This window comes from Aethalodelphis obliquidens, unplaced genomic scaffold (genome assembly GCF_003676395.1).
Source record: "Aethalodelphis obliquidens isolate GAN/ISIS:26980383/991018 unplaced genomic scaffold, ASM367639v1 scaffold86, whole genome shotgun sequence".
Classification (NCBI taxonomy): Eukaryota; Metazoa; Chordata; class Mammalia; order Artiodactyla; family Delphinidae; genus Aethalodelphis; species Aethalodelphis obliquidens.
In genome coordinates this window covers 1566073-1589691 of record NW_020838030.1, presented here as the reverse complement: position 1 = coordinate 1589691, position 23619 = coordinate 1566073, and the positions used below count along the sequence as shown (strand labels likewise).

General features: G+C 50.8%; 1 protein-coding gene across 4 annotated transcripts in view; it reads right to left on the bottom strand.

The window, feature by feature from the left end:
- FGD5 (FYVE, RhoGEF and PH domain containing 5) overlaps window positions 1–22962 on the bottom strand; it is a 116613-nt gene extending 93651 nt beyond the window's left edge. For 2 of the 4 annotated variants that reach the window (XM_027093682.1, XM_027093685.1), the window contains exons 1-2: window positions 22732–22962; window positions 11920–14602 (exon numbers count right to left, since the gene is read on the bottom strand). In XM_027093682.1, the coding sequence (XP_026949483.1) occupies window positions 11920–14602; window positions 22732–22744 (2696 nt within the window). In that variant the 5' untranslated portion in view covers window positions 22745–22962. Of the gene's footprint in view, window positions 1–11919; window positions 14603–16946; window positions 17778–22731 lie in introns of those variants that run through there. The other 2 variants (XM_027093684.1, XM_027093683.1) reach the window with 2 other exon arrangements.
- Window positions 22963–23619: the final 657 nt, after the last annotated feature.

The following is a 23619-nucleotide window of genomic DNA, read 5'->3' as shown; positions in this document are numbered from 1 at the left end:
CCCTGCACAGGGGTCTGTAAACCACTGATCAAATTCTCAGTGAATATGACTTATAACTATGTATATTCAACAGACAGCACTTACTAAAAGAAGCCTGCCCAGAGTATCTGGGATGAGGTGGGGTTTTCAAACTGCATTGCTCAGAAACCCTAAGCCCTTTTTGGCAAGGATTCACAAATATCTGCTTGGAATTTCATGGGTACAGACACTGCTAGAGTATCAACAGCTGGAGTGCACTGAGGACTTCCAAGGACCAGACTCCAGCTAAAGTCTTTGCAAGTGTTAATTTACTCAAACCTTGAGACAATCACTTGAGGTTGGCAGCACCACCTTCCCTGCTTTTACAGATGAGGCTGCTAAAGCACAGAGAGGTTAAGTAATTTGCCCAAGGATACACAGCTAGTAGCTTGTCGATTAGGGATTTGAACCCAGCCATCTGCCCTAGAAAACACATACTACACCCATGATACACCCACCACTTTGCACAAACAACACCCCTCATTAGGCCATAAGAGCAGCACTGTAATCCATAATTCCCAATTTCCAAGATTTCTATTCATTATGACAATCTTGTTAAATTAACTTCCTATGAAGTATTAAAAATTTTGAACTTGTGAAGGAGAATTATAATAATAAAGCTTTGCCTTCTATGCTGGGGTTCCGAGTAAGATTTCATTTAAAAAAGGATCCTGCTGCTGGGCTTCCCTGGTGGCGCAGTGGTTGAGAGTCTGCCTGCCGATGCAGGGACGTGGGTTCGTGCCCCGGTCCGGGAAGATCCCACATGCCACGGAGCGGCTGGGCCCGTGAGCCATGGCCGCTGAGCCTGCGCGTCCGGAGCCTGTGCTCCGCAACGGGAGAGGCCACAGCAGTGAGAGGCCCGCATACCGCAAAAAAAAAAAAAAAAAAGGATCCTGCTGCAACAGAAAGTTTGAAAACCACTGAGATGAAGTGTGTGAGGGAGCCCCCCCAAGGGGCACCAAATAACCAACCTTCCCATCTGCTTCAATGCAGCTGGGCCCTTGGCTCCAAGAGGGGGCCTTTTGCCTTCCCCTGAGGCAGGCCATACCCCAAGGGCTACCACCCCCCAGGTACTGCCTCTTCAGCGTTTCAGAGGGTTCGGATGCAGTGGGCAGGGGGTATGAAAAACATGTTTCTCCGTAACAGGAGGTGCCTTCTGGAACCAGGCTCAGAGCTGCTATTCAGTCTTCCTATAGTCTTCTGGGGCCTCTCCAGCCCCGGGGCCTGGACACCTTTTAGCAGCTGCTTCCTTGGGACTCGACCTGCCCAGCCAAAAATGACCCCCAGAGTTCAGATTTCCTGGCCTGTGTAAGTCATGATCAATTCCTGTATCCTTTCCACTGATGCTTAATTACTGACCATGATGAAGGCTCACGACCCCACAGGACAACCCTGCTGGACACCTCTTTAAGTGTAGGGAACTCTCATCCTAACAGTACAGCAGGCCTTAAGGTCTCTGAGCAGATTCTGCTTTTGTTTGGTTGGGTTTTTTTTTGGGGGGGGGAGGGGTGCGTATATGTGTGTATCTTGTCTTCTTTATTAAAATCATGCAAGCAAGCCTGAAATGTCAAGTTCTCGGATCGTGCCCTGACCTAGAGAAACTTCTCTTGGGCCCTATTCAGGGCTCCAGATCAACCCCACGCATGTAGAGAATGGGTCTGTTTACATAGAGACCAGCCACATCATCCCCCAAAACAATCTCAACCCTAAGACATTCGTTTTACAGGAAAACAGCCAAAGACAGAGGCCTCTCCAAGAGAGGGAAACACTGCAATTCTCAGCTGCAAGCTCAGAAGTCCCTGCACACAGCTGAGTGGCTGCCTTCATATCTGGGAGGCCGGACAGTCTTGGGACATTGTCAAGGAGCCGGATGAAACATCAGTTCATCACTCAGAAATTATTATCAGTTTTTTGTCCTGTTCACCTGGAGTACTGTGAGCACGGATGATAAATTCCCCAATGGCCCTTCCTGAGCCCAGCTAGGCAATCTAAGGAAGCGTTAACCTTCTGCACAATATCATCCCTTTGACTACTAACGCCAACAGTGTGCACTACTCTCTTTATATATAGTTTTTACATCATCCCCTGGACATGTGGATCTAAGCAACGGATAGTCATTATACTGTCCATTCTGAATGCCTACACTAAGGACATTTCTGTTCTAAAGATTCATACCCCATTGTGTGTCCTCACCTTTGACATCCGGAGGGGGGTCGATTCCAGTTAGGAAGTTCTCAAAGGGGGTGAATCAGAAAAAGGGAAGAATTTATACCTAAAGATACCTTCCTTCCCGTCCTGGCTCCATCACTTACTGGCTTACAAGTCATGTTACCACTCTGAACCCCCGTTTCCTCTTCTATTAAAAAAAGTGAAATTGGATAACTACTCCCAAAGGGACATCTAACAAATTAAATGTAGTGATACACACAAAGTGAGAGGGAACCTCACAGCATAGTTGAAAGCACAGTTGCTGGAAACTGCCTGGGTTAAAATGCTGGCTCTGCTGCTGACCAGCTGTATGACCTTGGGCCCCTTATTGAACTTCTTTGTACCTTAGTTTCCTCATCTGCTGAGTGGAAATTTTTTTAAAAAAAGTATCTATGTGGCAAGTGGGTGTTTCGGATTAACTAAGTTAACACATGTAAAGGGTCTGAGACAGTATCTGGCATCTAGTGAACACGCAGCAAAGCCTCATCAGCTGTGGTACACACAGCTCCCAGCAGCAAAGGCCAAGGCTGATGGTATTATTTTTTAATACCTGAGAAAGCCCTTGTGTGAGTATTATCTCTGACTCCTCAGGACAGCTCAGTGATGAAGGGACCATCATACCCCTGGAACCGGTGAGAAGACTGAGGCTCAGATGGGACAGGGGCAGAGCCGGACTCGACCTCATTCTCTTCCGGCCCTACTGCTGCCTCTCTGGTCCTGTCAGCTGTGTTGCCTACACGCCGTCAGGCACCCTGAGACCCCCACGCTGGGGAGATGCAGGCAGCCAGAGCCCTGGGTCACTCTACTCTGAGTGACTGTGCAGCCGCTGTGACTGGGGGCCATCACATTACAGAGGCTGCAGAGCGAGGCCTGTCATCATGCCTCGATCCCTTGATATTCAGACACCTTACTGGTGGGACTTCTCTTCCCCCATTCGACCCCTCATGGCTGACAATAATTGTGCTAGAGAACTAGCTGATGACACTCCCTTACGCTAAAACCTTCAATAGCTCCCTATGGCTCACAGATCAAATCAGTTTATGCAGGGAGCACAGGTCCTTTATGCAGCGAGCACATTCGTTTTCAGGAATTTTCCCAGCCTTATCACCTCTCGGCCTCCCTCCGCTGGGCGCGTGTCCTCTCGGCTCCCTGGACCACCACCATTTTCTGTAAAGAGCACTCAGGTGTGGACTCAGAACCGCTGGCTCCAAGCCAGTCCAGAGCAATCACAGGTGGGAGAGAGACAAGACCCAGATGCTCAAAAATCACATAGCCAGGGGCAGAGCTGGGGCCCAAATTCAAACCTCCTTATACTCCCAGAACCATTCTCAATAGCAAATATTCTTTGCTGCATTTTCAAATTATTTGCTGATGACTGTAAACATACAAGTCTTAAAGAGTTCAGATAACTCCAACATTTTGGATCCTAACACTTCCTTCCAATGGCGTCTTATTAAAGTAAAATCCAAATCTTTTACAAAGGCCCCTACCCACCCATCCCTGGTCACTCTCCCCACTGCATTCTGCTCTCCAGCCACGCTGGACTCCTGGCCTCTCCACGAACCCCCAAGGGCCTCCAGCCTGAGGGCCTTTGTCCCTGCCGTTCCTCTGCCTGGAACGCCCTTCCCCCTGATGAGGCCTGATCACCATTCAGGTTTCACTCCATGTCACCTCCTCAGAGAAGCCCTCCCTGACCACCCTGTCTAAACCGTACCTTCCACCAGTCACTTTCTATCACTCTGCTCTTTTTTCTTCTTTTTCACAAAAGAATAACCTCACTTGATATGAATTCAGTGAAGAAATGCACAAACTACAGAGATGACTTTTGCTCTCTGGCTGCATCCTCTGCATGGTACGCTTATCCCCAGTCCACAGGCCGGAAGACTGAGGCCCCGGATGTCAGCACCATCTACACTCAGGCTGGAGCAAAGACTCCACGCCTCCTCTGGGGCTCAGCTGGTCAAGGAGACCAGCTGCTGACATTTCACCAAAGAACCCATGCAATAAGTCTGTCTGCTATTAGTGAGAATTATTCTCACACCTCCCACAGAGGGAAACCCTGACTTTATGAAGGTAAAACCACATTGTGATTAACACTTAATCAGGATTTCATCTGCATTATAGCTCTGTGAGGAAAAAAAAAATAGCTGGGGCTTTAATCTCATGCTAATAAATGTTCCAATCAGTGTGTTCCTGACACAATTTTCTTATTAGGGTCCTTCCATGTAAATTTTATTGCGTTTAATTAAAAATTATTGCTAAAAGAAACAGCTGCAGATGGTCTTATTTTAAGTCAGAAAATTAAAAACTGAATATTCTCATCAGTCAATTTCAACAAGAAGCACAGCCACACGCAACAGGAATGTGATGGTTTTGAGATTATAATAATTTTTATGGCATTTCCAGGTCCTTTCAATGAAACTTAATGAAAGCTCTGCATGAGTTCATTTGTCAAAAATGTAATAATAATAGGAAAGCTCCCAGCTTGCAGACCAATAGAAAGATACCAAGGAACACCACTGCTGGGCTGTGCCCAAAGCCCAGCGACGCAGCTCTCAGCACCAACGCAATCAGCCAGCAGGAGGCCTGGTTGCAACTCTGCCATATACCCACTCAAGGATGTGTAGCTGAGGCCATAAATCACCTTTGTTTTACAAGGATGCATATTTTTGTTGCTGCAGCACTGTCCACGGTTGTAAAAAAATAAGTCAGCTTTTGCTGTCTCAGGGAGTCACTTCACCGAAACATCTACTGCATTCTAAAGATGCTGGGGGCCAGGGAGGTAAGAAGGAGGGGCCCTCATGCTAGAGTCTGTGCTGGATTTCAGAATTTTAATTGCAGCCGCTGTCCTTGGTCTGGATTGTCCGTACAATTACCTCCCCCACCTTTGTTACTCGGCTTGTATCCTTTAACTTTTATTTTAGGGACTAAATTCTTATTATTTCTTGCTATGTCTTCGATTGGAAACCAGCGCCAGCCTTTCTATTTGGGACCAGACAGACTGTAAAAGATAAACAACAGATTAAGAAGAGAAAGGCAAAGGCAGATACAGCTAGCCCTGGAGTGAACTGACACTGGAGGACTGGGCTGCTGTGCGCATTCTAGAGACGGAACACCACACGTCCCACTCCCTGCCCCACGGGGTCTTCGTTTCCTCTGCAGGGGCCGGCGCAATGGCCTCCTGGCTAATGTCCCTGCTTCCCGTTGCTTCATCCCCTCCACTCTCTATCCCCAACAAGGCGTCCAGTGCAATGCAGCATCCCCACCACGGCCCTGCCCTGCTGAAAACCAGCCAGGGTCTCCCCGCTGCCCTGGGATATCAGACAGGCTCATGGAGCCGAAATGTGAGGCACTTCCCGGCTGTGCCCCAGGCTGCTTTCCCAAGTTCACCTCGCAGGCGTGGACACTGAGCTCCACCTCAACACTTCATGGTCTTTTCTTACCCCCGATTCCTGCCCAGGCTTGTGCTCCTCCCCGACTGTGTGTCTCCATCATGAACACCTTGCTGTGCCTCTGGCAATACCCGCGGATAGCCCAGACAGTGAGGGCTCCCCGCTGCCCCTCCTCAGAGCTGTCTGGATGGACCTCTAACAGGACCTTTATTACGCTAGGTTCTAAGGACCTCGGTCTGCCTTGCTCCCCAGCCAGACGGAAACACCCTGAGGGCAGGAACCGTCACCCTCCAGTGCTAAGAACAGCAGCCGATGTTTAGTGGTTGGCCAGTGAGGGAATTGGCTGAGCCAGTGCAACCTTCTACCACCAACTGGGGACAAGAAAAAGATGGTGCAAGTTTAGTACTTGAGCCTTTCAACCCAGTCTCCCCGATGCAGTCTCCGTGTCTGCAGATGATGGGAACTGTTTTCCAGAATAAAGATATCGAAGGACATGCTGAACTAAGGTTAGGTTATTTTCACTGCAGCTTCACCTGCTAAAAACCACAGTCCTGCGTGTGTCTGTCTGTGCTCATACCTTCTTCTACCTCCATATGTGGAAACCCTACTTTTCCTTCAGTGCCTGTTCAAATGTCCCCTTTTCCACGAAGCTATCCCACCCTCGTCTAGACTCCTAGTCTCTGGGTTCTGAGCATCTCCGATCTTGCATTTCAGGGACTTGGGTCTAAGTCCTCTTCCAACCACCCAACTGTACCTGCGCTGAGGCCAGTGACGGTACTGGGTCCACCTCTCCACCTCCTCCCACACATCACTTAGCACAGTTCCTATTCAGAATTGCTCATTTCTCGAATGGTCGTCATCGGCAAGCCAAAATATTCAATCCCCTGGATGCACCCACTGCGGGTCCTCATCTCGCGCTGTATCACGTGGCCAATCCACAAACTCCACAAAGCATGTAATTCGAGCTGCATTCCAACAGGGAACAGCTCTGGAGGAGAGCCTGAAATGCTGGGCCTCGGCCCACCCACAGCTCTCTCTGGAAGGCACTGCTGCTCGGGGCTGCATCGTCTGAAGCTCCCCTTATGAGCGGTACAGACAGCTGCTCTAACCCAGAGCTCCTCCTGGCTGCTCCTCGGGCACAAGGGGCCACAGGAGGGCCAGGGTCCCCCCGAGGCCCTGAGGGAGGGAAAGACATCTAAGCACTGCATTAGCAAGTCCCAGGAGAGGCTGTCAGTCTTCTTGATGAGTTGTCAAGAGAGAAGTAAACCCACCAGCCTTGAGAAAAGAGAGTGTCCTTCTGCTTCTCCTCTGGACCAACAAGCAAGGCTACCCCAGCCTAACTCCTGCAAGCAAAGACACTTCACAGCGGTTGGATGGAGACCACCAGCTAACGTGGCATTTTTCAACCAAAGAAAATAGGACGTGGAAAGAGCATTCGGTCGAGAGGCAGAAAGACTGGGGTTTGAAGCTTGGTTTGGCTACTTACTACCTGTGTGACAGAGGATGGTGTATACCACTTCCCTGGGCCTCAGTTTTCTCATCTGGAAAAATAGGAACTGGAAATTCCTAAGGTGCCTAACTAATCCTGAGTTACAAGTGAAATAATAGCTACAGTCAGAGTCACAGAGTAGGCACCTCTGCTAGCGAGATTACGGAATCAAAAAGCCCTGGTCCTGGGTCCGATTCAAGGCTGCTTAGGCTGTTGCCTGCAGCCCCAACTCCATCTCACGCAGAAGGCAGAGGCAGTGCTGACACCACACGCCACCACCGAAGCTCACCCCTGGTCCTGGTTTATGGATGGGAGGTCCTGAACATTGAGTCAAACACATGCAGAACAGTCGTATGTGAGAGAGACAGAGAGATACTCCCTCAGTGAAAGGGACCCGATTCCCCACCTGCATCCACTGCCGTGTGACCTTGATCATGTCACTCGATAACAGCTAGTGCCTAGTGAACATTTCACTCTGTGCTGCATTAATTCATTTCGTCTTAATGACATTGTGAGGCCAGTACTACTATCATCGCCTTTTACAGGTAAAGAAACTGCGGCACAGAGAGGTAAGTCACAGGAAGTGGTGGAGGGCAGACTGAAAGCCACGCAGCTTGGCAGGAGCCTGCACGCTTAGCCACCGTGCCCTCACAGGCTCTCCCTGGGCTGCTGTGTCCTCATCTGTAAACATAAGCCACCAGAAATGCATCAGCAACAATATGCATCAAGAGTTGGAGAGGGCGCTGGAAAGGGATGAGAAAAAGCCAGTGCAGCAGTACGTTAATGTAAAATCTAGGAGGTGGGCGTATGGACATTCACTGTTAAACTCTTTCTACTTTCCCGTAAGTCTGAAAGTTTTCATGATGAAATGGGGAAAAGGGGCCTCGGGGATCTGTGTTGAGGTAGCGATCTGTGTTGAGGTATAACACTGAGTGATTAAAGGGGACTCATCATCATGCAAAAAGCAAACTTACAATTATGGGGATTTAAATGAGACACTCAGGACAAACCAGTGTGTGGTGTTTGTGGTGCATCAAATGGTGCATCAAATGGATATTGAATAAGCGTACACAAAGCACCCCAAACTGTGTTTCAGAGTATACTTAATAAATGATAGTTCTTTCCCCCAGTGAAGCTCAAAATCACTGACTCATCGACATGCATTTATTAAGCTCCTAGTGCATAACCAACATACTGAGGTCCTGCGGGATATTCAGAAGTAAAGACTGGGTTCCCCAACCAAGAGTCCTGACTGAGGACATAAAACACCCTATTTGAAAAGGATGAGTGTTGGACTGAAAACATTTTTTGTGCGTATGAGAGTCAATTCAGGAAAAAAAAGAATGCTTTGGGGATACACTTTAAACCAAAGGATAACGAAACCTCTTTTACATACGGGGGTGGGGGAGTGAGGACTGTACATAGGTAACAATGTATACGCTTTTATTTTATGAGATAGAAAACGGTTAATAAGAATATTGTTGTAGCTTCGAAAATGCTATTATCTGTGTATACAAATCTCAAAGGAAGTAACTGTGTGGAAGAAACTTTATAATCATCCATCAGACCCGGAGCTGCTGCTCAGATTTAGGGATCTCTAAGGGCTCTCGGAATTCTATTACATACTCAAAACATTTCTTGAAGGGAGGCACTGTCAGCGGAAAAAGGACTTGGATTTAAATAACATTGAATCACACCACGAGAGAGTTATTCCCTTCTCAATCCACCTGAATCCTTCTGATTATGCCAAGTAGAAAGTCTCCGTGTGGTGCCAGGATGCCTTTAACACCTCTCCCTGTTTAACAAAGGGACCAACCTCCCGCTCACAGCCTTGGCAATTAATAACCTCAAGCTAGACTTTACCCGTGCTATTTTAATTTCTCTTTGTATCCTACTTTTACAATTGCCTTCTTCTATTTATGACACCTAATACTGCTTTTCCATTTCCCAACAGTGGCACAAAATTTCCTTTTTAAATATTTTTAAAGTAAAAAACATGGACTGATTTAAAGAAAAGCAGTGAGTGATAGCGCAGGTGGTTGAGAAGTACAGATGGGCTCCAATCCTACCGTTTTACAGAGAAGCGACCGGGGCCCAGCCTCCTCCAGGATCCCACAGCAAGTCAGTGATGGGGTGGGCTCTGAACCCGCACGTCCTGCAGCACTGTTCTGCGCTCTTTCAGGACTGTCAGTATTTATTTTGGCTTCTGCCTCTGATCTTCACACTGAAGCAAGGTCTGGGGCAGGACAGGCAGCGGAAGGAGGAAGGAACTGTCTCCCACCCTCTCGTCCTGTCCTGTCCAACCCCAAGCACCCCTGGGCACGTGTCTCAGGTCAGCGGCACCCCTCCGCTCGGTTCTCAAAGCCCTTATTCAGGCGAAGAAGCATGGCTCCTCACCCCGTGGCAGTTCCCCCTGCCTCTCAATTTTGTGTATCTGAAGCCGCCCTTGCCCAGACGTGTTCCCGCCCAGGGTGGGGATGTCTCTCTCCCTCTGCTTCCATCTGTTTCATGCAGGGAAGCGGAAGAAAGCTTTGCTCACTGATTGATATCCAAGAGGATGTGGTTCCTGCACGGGAGATTCATCCCAGTCAGTCTGACCTTCAGGGAAATAAATTCAGAGTGGGGCAACAGTGCTTTTGAAATTCAGAGTCTGACGGTTGAGTCAGACCCTAGGCCAAGGCCCTAGGCTGTAGCACCAAATGTGAGATAATACAGGGAAAGCACTAGCACGGTGCCTGGCACAGTAAGCAGTCAGGATACGGTAAGTATTAGCATTTTCTTGGGTATTTTATTCCCTTAATGTCATTATAGTTTGGATGAAGGGAGCTTTTTTGTTTTTTGGACTAAGTACAGATCAAGGCAACAAGGCCTTTGCATATGGCCAAGTAGCCTGTGCACTGCACAACCCCAGGGGCAGCATATTAGACGAAAAGGTGAGTGGGACCCTGGGGTTGTGCAGTGGGCAGCCTGAACAACCAGACCTGGCATCCTTCAGCATAATGCACTACAAATTCCTGAACCAAGAGTCAGGAAATCTGAGTCCTGACACTGATTTCTCCACTAAATTGCTTAGAGATTTTAGGCAAGTCTCTTTCCCTCTCTGTGCCTCAGTTTCCTCCTCTGTAACGGGACCAAATATTGGCTGAAGTTCCCTTCCAGCTATGAAATTCTGTGATTCAACAGAAGCAGGTTTCAATTTCCGAAGGACAGTCATACAAAAGAGGAAATGAGCTCAGCTGCCTGGCTTGAGGGGAAAGAGCCAGCATGAGTGGTGTAGGGATATTAGAGAGAATAGCTTCTGTCTCAGTGGGATAGGGACATTAGGGAGAGATAGCTTTTGCCTCAGGCAGAAAGAAAAACTTAATCAGAGTACCTAGCAACAGACGAGGCACCTCTGGGAGGTGGTGAGTTCCCTGTGGCTTGAGGAATTCAAGCACAGACCCAGTTAAGAGAGGGACCTATCAGACATGGGAGGTTTGACCGTACGCTCTTTGAGGTCCTTCCCAGCATGGAGATTTCATGGTTTCAAAGCCTGGTTCTATTTTCATTAGTGCTGGAGGCATTCAGCTAGGGTTGGGTCTTGTCAAACCCCGCTGATAACTATTAACGCAATGAACTTGTCTGCTCTCCGGCTCCCACCCTCTTAAAGTTCGCACACATCCACATTCTCCAAATTAAATTGGATCCCTCCGGTGGCACTGATGTCTACCTTTGCTCTGGCAAACAAACCTAGGAAGAACCAATTCATAGCCTTACCCAGACTTGGGGCAGGGAGAAGATGGAGCCAGTGTGGGGAACCACGTGAAAAATTCAGGAGAATAAACCACACAAACACTTCTAGTGTCTACACTCCAGAGAAAGCTAATGCTAATTGCAAATCATTCTTATCTATTCATTACTGCAGGTCCCCTGGGAATTCCGAGCACCAACAGCCATGCCCAGCTGCGATGAGTTTCTGCACATGAGGGGAAAGAATCAGGGTTTCCTTTAAAATCACCACCATTCTGACTTTTCATTAATTCAGATCAGGTGCCCCCAAGCGTGTAAATGGTTGAGGCTGAATCGCAGTGCCTTTAAGTTGCATCCATGGTGCATAAAAAACAGCAAGATTTGGCAATTATCCACCTGGGATGGTCAACAGGACATTCAGTCAGTCTCGGGAAGGTGGGGTCAGAAAACCGCCACTGTTGTCAATAATTGCAGTGTTTCACGCTCACTTCCAAGGTGACTGAGTCCAAAAAAAAAAAAAAAAAAAAAAAAATCAGCCTGGACGTACCTCTTAAAGACCTCTATTCAGAAATTTAGCTCAGGGCACCCTTAGCTCTTTAAACAATTTAAATAAATTGTCTTTTCTAGTTCCTTTGAACAGAGTATATATTGACACAATAAAAAGGTCTCAATCTCAATTTAGGGTATTTTCCTGATGGTGAAAGATGTTTAGTTTGACAGGATTCCAGAACCTTCTCTTTTGGTGACTTTCCCAGAAGGGACTAGTAAAGCCATCTACCTAGGAGATGAGAAATGTACCCCAAATAATAGAAATACATACACTCACATGGGCACTATATTTGGCATCTTAGCCAAATATTTTCAAACAGATTAGGTACTCTCATCTTTTCAAACACTCTGCCTAGAGGTAGCACAAATCCATTTCCCAGATGAAGTAACTGAAGCCACTCACCCCAAGCCACAAAGCTAGAGAGAAACAGAGCCTGAGGCTAAAAAGCAAGTCCGTTCTGTCCCCTACGCCTAAGCTTGCCTCTTGGATAGTTACACCTGGCGAACAGCAAAGGAAATGTCATTTCACGGTACCTTTCTGCCTCCTGGTCTGCACTCTGCTGTTTGCTCTCGAAGGCGTTGAAGCTGCTCATGTCCACATAGCCGTCATTCTCGTTTGCTGTGGACAGGGCTCTGCTCTGATCTTCAAACAGCTTCGTAAACGTCCCGGCCCTTGGGGGCCTCCGAGGTGGAATCTGGATATTTTCATAGTCCGAGTTCATGGCCGGGATGTTCTCGTAGTCCGAAGTGTCAGCGTTGGGGAACGAGATGGAGCGCGGCTTGGTCAGGGGCAGGGGCAGAAAAGGAGGCCGGGAGCGGTCCTCGAAGGACTCCACCCTGGACACCGTCCTGCTGAAGGGGACGCCCTTCCTCTTGCCGTCCCTGTAGAAGATGAGGGAGGAGGGCGAGTCGCAAGCCCGGAGCTTGCCGGTCCTTGCTCTGAGCTGCGGGGAGTTGCTGAGGCTCCTCCGGTCCATCTCCAGGAGCCGGGCCGGCCCATGGTAGCTGGACTCTGAGGAGGACCTGGACGAAGACACGTTGACGTCCACGTGCACCTTGCTCTCTGTCTTCTTCTTAAACGTCAGCGCCAGGAACCGCTTAAAGGACGGCTTCTTCTTCTTGGTGTGCTTGTCCGGGGGCTCACTCTCCACCAGGAGCGAGGGGGAGCTCTTTGTGATGGGCTTTTTGGTGATGCAGGCCAGGTCAAAAGGGGGCGGGATGTCAACCACGGAAGACGGGGTGGAGGTGCCGCTGGATGGGAGGTGGCCCCTCTGAGAGAAGCTGCCAGAGGAGCCAATCACGCAGGGCAGAGAGAGGTTGTCGTCCTTCCTCTTGATCCCGTGGCCGTCTAGGCCACACGCCTCGGGCTCCCGGCACAGGGACATGGGGATCTCTCGGCCTTCCACGGAGAACGATCGCGGGTACAGAGTGAAGGCTCTGGGCTTTGCTGGCAAGGCCCTGCCGACGTCCAGCGGCTTCCCCTCCAATGACAGGACCGCCTTCCTCGCCTCCTTGGTGACACCCCCAATGCCAATGGCTGATGAGCCAGCTTCCGGTCCCGTTTCTTCCGGGACAGTTTCTGGGACGTAGCCAGCCATCTTCCCGGAGTGGGGCCTGGCCCTCGTGGTGACATTCTTCCTGTCGATGGGGACCAGGCTGCCCTCCGCATCAGAGCTCACCTCTTCCTTCAATCCACAGCCATTCGCGGTGCCCGAGGCAGCCTGTGCCTCAGGCTTCTCCTCCTCCCCAGGGTCCACCCCGCACGCCAGGCCAACGCCCATCTCATAGGGGTTGGCGAGCGCGTCGTCCACGGCATCCTCCTCCTCTGGCATGACCACCACGTCAGGGACAGAGGGTCCCTCCCCGGCGCCACCCTGCAGGGAGCCACGCCGGCCACATCCAGGCCCAGCCACGGGGTCCTGCTGCGCCCGTTCCCCTGACCGCGGCTCCTGCTCGGACTCTAAGCTTTGTGCTGACTCGGAATAAGGAGAGCAGCTCTCGCTACAGAAAGAGGTGCTCTCGCTTGGGAAGAACTCGTAGGGACGTCCTGAGAGTGGAGCCACAAAGTCGTCCACACAGTCCCTCTCGAAAGGAATGATCTGGCAGCTCTCCTCAGCTCCTTCATCCTGCACAGGGTCCTCACCTTCTTGAGGGTCCCCTCCTGCCTCCTGGGTGACCACTGCTGTTGCTTCTGGGTCAGGTTTCTCTTTCTGATCAGCTGGCTCATCCTGACCATCCTGGCCACCTCCTGGGGCATCTTCACACGCCTCCTGGGAGATGTCAGGGCTGTCTGTGGCCACCTCCGCCTCCGGGACACCAGGGGCCAACCCCTCGTTCTCTGGGGGCTCCTCGCTGCCATCGGCAGCGTCCCGCTCAGGGGGCCCGTCAGAGCCCACACACTCGTCTGATGCCCCCAGTTCTGTGTTGGTGCGGCCTTCCTCACCATCCTCCTCTGACTCCCCGGGTGTCACAGGCGGCCTGGGCTCCTCACCACGAGCTGCTGGGTCCTCTGCATCTAGGTGAGTTAGAATGATATCGCTTGGAAGGACCGCCTCTCCATCCCCAGCACCCCCGTCCTCCAGGCTGTACACGCTGTGTTCTTCCACCTGCTTCTCCTCGTCGTCACTTGTGAACTTCTGCTCCTCTGCCCCCGGGGCACAGGCACAGTCCTCCACCTCCATGTTCTCAGGAGTGGGGGTGACGCCTCCATCGTCCTCTCCACCCAGCACCGCTTCAGCCGGGGCTGCCCAGTCCTCTGCAGCTGCTGCCCCTTCCTGCTCACACTCCTTGCCTCTCTCTTGGCACTCCTCCCCACCGCTGGCCTCCGGAGGCACCGTGACTGCATTCTCCACGGAGCCCCCATCCCTGGGTCTGTCCTCTGCTGCCGGAGCCCCGGGGGCCACGATGTAATCCTCGTCTGCCTCGGGCTCGGAGCATTCCGGGGTGGACCGGTGCTCGTCGTAGAGCCCCCTGTCTACGCAGGGCAGCTTCCCATTGCTGCATTTGTTCAAGCTGTTGATCATGTAGATGCTGGCCCTCCACTCACTGGGGGTAGCCAGCCTGGGCTTTGGGGCGATGGGGGGTTTCGGCCCCCTGGACATGGAGTTGGGACTGTGAAGACACTCGCGCCGGGGTGACGAGGAGAATTTGGGTGCCGTCACTGGCGTGAGGGGACTGGCAGCCTTCGGCTTAGGAGCAACTGGTGGTTTGGGTGAATCTAAAGGATGAGAATAAGAAAAGGAGAGAGAGAAGGTACAGTTACCATTATTTCCTTCCACTCAGAGTCTCCTACTTACCATTCACAAGAGAACACCGAAGATGGTTTCCCAACCCACGTGAACCCAATCTACCATGTTCTGTCAGGTTTACACCCTCCACCAACATCTTTAAAATCCCTCGACCTTCCAATAAAGATTCATTCTGTAAACAAGGTGAAGAGATCTTTCTTCTATGCACAGGCCAGCTAACAGAGCCCAACTGAATGACACCCTGTGCTCCTCAAATAAAGGTGTCCAGGTCGTTGCACTCATCCACTCAACAACGACGCAGTAAATGCTTTCGATGTGCACCGGCCCATGAGGCACTGCTGGTCCCAACAGTCAGATCCCTGCTGCCCTCGTGGAGCCCACAGTCATTCCACCATTCATTCATTCTTCTATCTATATACGCAGCACTGCAGATGGCAGAGGCTTCTAGGACCAAGAAGAGAAGAACACCTCTGCTGAAGACTCACAATTGAATCAGGGAGACAAGACTAACAGAACAAGTGGAGGACTGAGCCACAGACCCTTGGAATATGATGACTGAATATCTCCCTCCCTCCAGAATGATACACCACAGGCTTGGGATGGTGGCATATGATTCTTCTGAGGGTCACCTCTGAATTCTACATGCTTCAAGACTGGTTTCCAGCTAACTGCCCTGCCTCCAAATTTCACAGGAGAAATTATATGGTATTTTCCAACATGGGATATTTGCAAAAGGCCTTACCCCCTGTGGATGTTGAGGATCTATCAGCCATGGCAGAATAAAAGATGTCGCACAACATGCACGTGTGACAGGAGTTAGGGAAGCACGAGTTGCCATGGCTAGGGAAGACCTCTCGGAGAAGGTGAAATTTCAGCTCACTTTTGCAGGACTGGAGGGACCTGGACAAGCGGAAGGAGTAAGGGAGGAGTCGCCCACTTCCAAGTTCAGCACCTCTCCTGCCACAGCCAGCCCATGCCTTCACACCTCCTGCCGTGCCTCCGAGCCCCTGTCCACACTGCAGGCAGTGTGAGGAATGCAGATTTTCATGAAATGCAACTCCATCCTGCCAACTTCACTTCAAAAGCACTGCCTGGCTGTTCACTGCCCAGGTTTAGGATGTACAGGTCCCCCCTTCAGTCCAGTCTCAACTCCCAGTTCCATCCCCACTAAGCCTTGGGTGTGATACAAAGCAGCCCCAGCATGCCAGCCCGGCTTGTGACAGAAGGAAGACTGAGCACAGGGTCTGGAGGTCTGTCAGCAAACTCTCCTCCTCCCCACACATTTGACTCCCAGCTCAATCCTTGCAGCATCTAACCCTGGTCATCTCTAATCCAGGGCTGTCTGACAAATATAAACGTGAGCCCCATTTATCATCACACACGTAATTTTTAATTTTCTCATAGCCACATTAAAGAGTCAAAAAGAAACAGGTGAAATTAATTTTAACAGTACATTTTTCAACTCAATATATCTCAAATATTATCATTTTGGACATTATCATGTGATCAATGAATCATGTTTGCATCAACATGTAATCAATACACAAAAGTCATTAACAAGGTATCTGACACTCTTGTTTGTCCTAAGTCCTCGAAATCTAAGGTATATTTCACACTTGCAACACATCACAATTCAGACCAGCCACACTGCAAGTGTTCAGTGGCCACGCGAGGGTGGTGGCTATGGGGCCAGCTAGCACAGCTCTAACTGATTTTAACCCATCTCCATGGGACTGTCCCACTGGCCCCTCAATTTCAGTATATCTGAGGCCAAAGTCAGTATCATCCCCCCCAAACTGGCACAGCTATGCAAAATTCAGCTGAGGAGCCCCAAAGGAAATAAAAAAGGCCCAGGACAGCAATAATATAGGGTTATAAAGCCCATGCACTCTGGTCCTGGAAGGGCCTGATTCCAGACCCTCTGTACATTGCTCATAAATCTACTGAACTTAGTTGTATGGTTTCCCAGGACACAGCTAATTAGTGGGGGGTGGAGGTGCAGGGAGAGCAGCAACACTGCCAGTTGTAAGATGTGGTAGCAAACAGCAAGAAATGGAGAGAAGAGGCACAGCTGTCAAGACTTTAAAGGCTAAAGCAACCACTGCATAAACGCCCTAACCCACACCTACATTCATCCGCACCAACGCCCAGGCCAGCCACTGGCATCCGGATAATAACCCAGAGTCTTCAAGATAAAAGAAGTGACTTCCCAACTTTTTGTTTCCATACGCAATCAAATATATCCTAATTTAGAAAAATTTCTGTCCAATTTAGTTTAAAACAAACTCGAATATTTGGAGCTTAAAGAGCTACCTGTCAATGTGGAGTAACAGGGTAATAATAAGCCTTTGGAGCCTGGTGGTCTGGGTTCAAATTCCGCCGTTGCCACATATAAGCTATGAAACTGACTCTCAGATTCCTCATCTGTAAAATGGGTTCAACAGTAACACCTATTATGAAGAGGTTGTTATGAAGATTAAAAGATATATATTAGCAGGCCTTTGCATAGACAGGTGTTCTCAATAAGCAGTAGCTATTATTGTTCTAATAAAGTCAGTCCTTCCCTACCCCACATCTTTCCCTGGTATAAGTCTTGCTCTAAACAGATATATGATGTAATACGAGCTTCACGCTCTCAACATCAGGTGTCAGGCATTGGCATGAAATTATTCTTTGGGGGTGGGGACTCTCACTTCTCATCCTTAACAGGTGGTATTTCACATGGGCACCACGAGACCTGACAGAGGTCATGGAAAATGACCGTCACCTAGGCTGCATCGCTCCCACCACCCCCATCCTTCATCCAATCAAGCTATTGATCTGTGGGCGCCATCTCCTCAGAAAAGATTACAGTGGGTGTCTGAGGCGTGATCCTGAAAGAAAATGCCTTCCCCACAGGAGCCCCTAAGGAGTGACAGGTACACAGTGTCCATGCCCTGCTTCCAGCTCTAGAGCTCAGGGCGTTTCATCCACATCCTCTCTGAGATCAAAGGATGCCAGAGTCAGAAAGGCCTCATCTGACACCTCATTGAAAGATGAGGAAACTGAGGCACAGAAAGGGTGGGTGACTGGCCTGGAATACTCAGCGAGTCCAGAGCAGGGCCCCGGTAGAATGGTTTTTTTTTTTTTTTAATAATAGGATTTTTAAAATATATACTTATTTATTTGGCTGCGCCGGGTCTTAGTTGCAGCATGCAAGATCTTCCTTGTGGCATGCGGGATCTTTAGTTGTGGCATGTGGGATCTAGTTCCCAACCCGGGGTCGAAGCCAGGCCCCCTGCACTGGGAGCGTGGAGTCCTAACCACTGGACCACGAGGGAAGTCCCAGAATTGGGGGTTTCTTGCTTCCTGGTCCACTCCCTTGAACCTCTGCCTTCACCTTTCTGCCACTGAGCATTTCTTCTACAGTGCAGACTCAGGGCTCCCAGCAGAGAAGGGCAAAACGCAGGAAAACTGAGGCCAGGGAGACCAGGGACCACTAACCAGGTGAGAAATTCACATAAGGCTGAGTTAGAAGGACTAACTGTGACCATAAAGTGAATGACTGGCTTTCCTTTGCTCCTATCCACTTTTTTTTAATCCATTAAATAGGTATTTATCGAGCACCTACTATTTGCCAGACACTCATCTAGACTCTTTAGATACATCAATAAACAAAACACTGTGTAGATGCTGCTTAGCCTTGAGCAGAAGGCCATGCACACTCCAGCTAGTGTGATGAACAAACTAGAAGTGGTGAGGATGGAAGGAGGGAGAGCAGGCAGGAGGCGCCTGCGATAATCCAGGCCAGAGAAGATGGAGGCCTGGACCAGGCTGTAGCAGTGGAAGTGGTAAAAAAAAAAAAAGAAAGAAAGAAAAGGTCAGATTCCAAATATGAAGGTACAGCTGGTGGGATTTACAGACAGTTTGGATTTGGGATGTAAGAGAAAGAATAATAAAGGACAACACGAAGGTTTTGAGTCACAGCAACCAGAAAAGTGAATTTGTTACCAACTGAACTGGGGAAGGCTGCAGGTGCCAGGGGAGGAAACCAGAATTTCGATTGGCACGTGTAACATCTGAGTTGCCTATCACAGCCCCGGGAGGTACTGTCAGTGGGCTCTCGGATGGACCAGCCTGGGTTCCCGGGAGAGGCCTGGAGGCAGCCATCACAGAGACAGGATTAAGGCATGAGCCGGGTGAGCCCACCAAGTGACTGAGCGGGGGCAGAGACAAGAGCAGGGCCCAGGAGGGAGCCCCAGTGGCCCAAAGGTTATGAGAAGGAGCCAGCAAGAGAGACAGAAGAGGGAGGAGAGAAAATGAAGAGTGTGAGAGCTTCTAGGTCTGCTCCCTCCCTGCTTCCCTCACAAAGAGGAACCACATAGAGCCCCTGCCCTCAGTACAAGGGTCTCAGACCAGTTCTGCCCAGAGAAGACCCAGGGGACAGATAGCACCAGGGTGCATGCTGAAGGACAGGGAGGATTTTAATAATCAAAAAAGAGGTTGGATATGATCCAGCAATCCCACTTCCTCAGCATATATCCAGAGAAAACCTAATTTGAAAAGATACATGCACCCCGACGTTCACTGCAGCACTATTTACAATAGCCAAGACATGGAAGCAACCAAAATGTCCATCAACAGAGGAATAGATAAAGAAGACGTGGTACATGTATACAATGGATTATTACTCAGCCACGAAAAATAATGAAATAATGCCATTTGCAGCAACATGGATGGACCTAGACATGATCATACCAAGTGAAGTAAGTAGGACAGGGAAAGACAAATATTGTATGATATCATTTATATGTGGAATCCAAAAAAAATGATACAAATGAACTTATTTACAAAACAGAAACAGACTCACAGAAAACAAATTTAAGGTTACTAAAGGGGAAAGGTGGGGGAAAAAATAAATTAGGAGTTTGGGATAAGCATATACACACTACTATATATAACCAACAAGGACCTACTGTATAGCACAGGAAACTCTACTCAATATTCTGCAATAACCTATATGGGAAAAGAATCTGAAAAAGAATAGATACATATATATTGTATAACTGAACTGCCTTGCTGTACACCTGAAACTAACACAACGCTGTAAATCAACTATACTCCAATATAAAATAAAAATTAAATTAAAAACATTTTAAAACAAGAGGTTGGGTGTTCCAGGCAGAAGGAACAGAATGTGCAGAGGCCCAGAGACAGTTAGATGCAAGCCCTTTGGGAGTAAAGAGTCCAGTTTGGCTGAGCTTTAGAGAATGGCAGGGATGGGGCAATTACAGGATAAATCAGAGCAGGGCTTTCCTCCTCTGGGCTGAGCTTAACTTTCTGAATGTCCAGAACCCAGCATGGACGGAACTGCTGGACCCTCTGGCTGCTGCATGAACCTTCTCTCTCTCTGTAACACAGAGCCTGGGGGGGCACAGCCTCCCCACCCTGAGGTACCAACTCCCAAAACCTCCTGGCAATTTGCTACACCTGAGGATGACTCGAATGCAGAATACCCTTTGAGCCAAGAGGCCAAGAGTTAACTGGGGGTGGGGAGTCACAGTGACAGGAGGAAGAGATTTTTAAGAGCTTCTGGTGATAGAAATCATCCCCAGCCAGGCCCCTGGTACCAGTTTATATTTTCTCTCTCTATTTTAATTAAATATCTGCCACTCACACATCCATGTTGCTGTTCCCTTGCCGGCTCTGCAGAGTTTAAATCAGAAGAGGTACCGAGAGGGGCACTGGACTGGGAGTCAGAGCTCTGATCTCCACTCCTGGCTCTGCCTTTAACTGAAGGGGAGACCTTGGGCAAGTCCCCTCCCCTCTTTGAGCCTCAGTTTCCACATGTGCAGAGTGAGGGGACTGAACCAACCAGTCAGTAAGTGCCTTCTGCTTGCTCTGGCCGACAACAGCCTTTTAAACTCATGGCTTTTCTGATGACGTCCCCTGACATTCCCATCTTCAGCCCCTGTGTCTGTTTCAACTGCAGTTCACCATACTCCCCCTGGAACTCTCATAACCGTATGTTCCAAGAGTAATTATCTTCCAATTTCACCTTCCAATTGCATCTTAATTTAACTTTCATTGCTGGGTGCCTGCTGGAATGTCCCAGCGAAGCCTGATGATTTCTAATTAGGCTGCTGTTAGGCTAGTCCAGTGATGCACAACAGCGCGGGAAGAGCATGGGTCCCCAGCTCAGACAGACCTGGACTCCAACCCCAGCTCTGCCACACACTGGCTGTGTCACAATAACTAAGAGGATGGTGGTTACGAGATTCAGTCCCATGGAGTCTATGAACCACTATGCTGCATGATCGGGAACTTCAGAGCCTGGCACACAGAAATCATTATATGAGGTCTAGGACTGCCGTCACACTGCAAAAGTAACCAGGTTTATGCTGGAGGCAAATGACTGGATGGCAGATTTCCTGGGACCAAACCTGCCTTTACGTGTATTCCGGCTCACTCCATCCCCCAGATTCTCAGAGAAGGGAGGGCTTGCCCAAGCCTCATGCAGGGAAACGTGGGAATACCGGATCGGCTCTCACCATTGTTTTAAGCGAGTTTTATTAGGAGTGTAGGAAAGAGCTAGCCTGGCTCTGTCCAGGCTGTGCCAGATCAGGCAGCAGTCCACCTCCTTCCTACAAGGAGTGGCTTGCTGGGCGCTGAGACCCTGCCCCAGCCTTTTCCACTACTCAAAAGGGGAATCCCTGCTCCCACTCCCACCTCCTACCCTGCGACCAACACTCACTCACTGTCCAGGTGCGTACACGCCCAGCAAAACAGGGCCTGGACACAGGGAGGTGGCTACCACACTCCCAGGCCCCCAAGTCTCTCCTTTGTCAGATCAATCCAGCCAAACGTCTCCCATCTGCACCTCACTCCTAAGACAATGACTTTTTTCATCAAAAAGATTATACAAAGAAAAAGCCCACAACACACACACAAACACACACTTTTTACACATACTCAGGGCAGCAGGATATGGTTCTAAGACAGCCAAAATGGTGGCTTCCTGTTTCTTCAGGGATGTGTGTTTTGGAGTACGGATTCGGACAAGGGTGTTGGTCGGAGAGAGAGCTGCCTTCTGCTAAATTCTAAGAGAAAAATATTAAAAGAGCAGTAATCGCTCCTTGTCAGGCAAATGAAGTTAGCTGGGGCTGCTGCCTTGCAAACTCACCTCTAGGAGGAAACTTTCTGCCCTCCCCGCGGAGGAGTCAGGAACCCGAGAACTGGGTTCCAGGCACCGCCCATCTCTGACTCTCAGTTAATAAACCTGTTAAATGGCACTCCTCTGGAGGGATCATTATCTACTGTCAAACGCGTTCTGGATTTCACGGAATCCCTGGCCTAGCAAAGGCAGATATGTAGAGCAGAGAAGCAAGGGCTTGGGAGGGAACGCCTGGAGTGCGGCTCAGCCTTGGCGTCCCCTAGGCGTTCGGTCCCCTGGGGGAGGCACAAAGAAGGCCCCGGGCCACAGCACTGCAGGAGGTTGGGGTGCGCTGCGGGTGTGTGTGTGTGTGTGTGATAATCTAGGGCTTTTTAGTTCCTTCGGAGAGCGAGCTCCCAGTCTGGGCGTCTAGAAGAGAGAAGGGAGCAAGAATCCGCTAAGGGCGCGCCTCGGAGTAGCGAGGGACCAGGAATAGACCCCGCAGTGGGGAAGACCTCAGACGGTTCCCGTGGGCCAGAAGGGGCCTCTGAGGGGCCAGCGAGGGCCTGGCGGGGACCCCGAGGAGCAGGAGTGAGAATTTAGGGTCGCGACCAAGTCGCCTTTGCGAACGGAGCGTCATTCCCCGCTGCGAGGGGACCCTCAATACCGGGACCGCGGTGGGAGCGGGATACGGCCGTACGTGGCCAGGGTGCGGCCTCGCCGAGACCGAGGGTGCGTCCCCGAGGCTGGGCGTCTCGGACAGGGGCAGCGGCCCCCGATGTTCTCGTCCTCCTCGGCGAGGGCACTCGTGACCCGCCCATACCTCGGCCGAGGCAGAGCAGAGTGGGAAGGTCGGGGGTTTCTCGGCAGCTCGCTCCCGGCGCCCCGCGGGCTACAACTTGGAGCGCCTGGCGGGGGCCCCTCGCGCGCGTCCCTCGGCGCCTGAGGTCGCGCGGAGCCTCCTACCTGCTCTGTTCATCTTCCAGCGCGCGGAGCCAGGGACCGCCCGTCGGTGCGTCCGTCCTTCCGAGCACGAGTCCGCGCGCCGCCTCACTCCATGGCCGCCCCGCGGGGCCCGCACCCCGTGGCGCCTGCCCCGCCCCCGGCGCGCGCCGGACTTCGCGCAGCGCGCAGGGCAAGTGGGGGCTTGGAGGGTGCGAGCCTCCGGGGCTGGGCGGGGCTGGGCGGGGGCAGGGAGGGGAAGGGGCGCGAACGCAGGGCGCGCGGCGTCGCGTTCCCTCAGGACTCCGCGCGGCGCGCAGGGCCAGGGGGCGCAGGGCGCGAGCCTCCGGGGGCGGGGCCGGGGGCAGCGGCCGGGACAGCGCGCGGTGTTGCGTCCGCTCCTGGCTCCCAGCTCCGCGCGCGCTGCGCTCTGGTCTCCGCGCCGCTGCCCGTGCCGCCGTTGCCGCCGCTGCCCCTCCGCCCCCTCCTAGACGTTTCCTCCCGCTCCCGGAGAGGAAGACTTTTTTTTTTTTCTCTCCCCTTTCTGCTCTGTCAGGGATCGAGGGAGCCGAGGGGCGAGGCGTCCCCGCGCACATTTAAAGGGGCCATGGCCGCGGGGACTCGGGGAGCTGCACGAGGTTCAAGGCACGAGGGTGGGAGGGGCGGGGTGAAGCTGGCGAGTTGGGCTTCTGGGGACTTCCTGGTCCCTTCGCCCAGCGGACCGTCTTTATTATCACTTTATTTTCAACCTCGGGCGTTCATTCAGTCCTGGGCCCAGCACCGTGCTGAGCGCAGAACAAGACAGCCCCAAATTCTTGCCCTAGTGGAGCTTAAATGGGATGTCAGTGGAGACACAAGACAAATAAGCAATAAACATCGTTTCAGAGAGCGATGGGTGCCTTGAGGGAGATA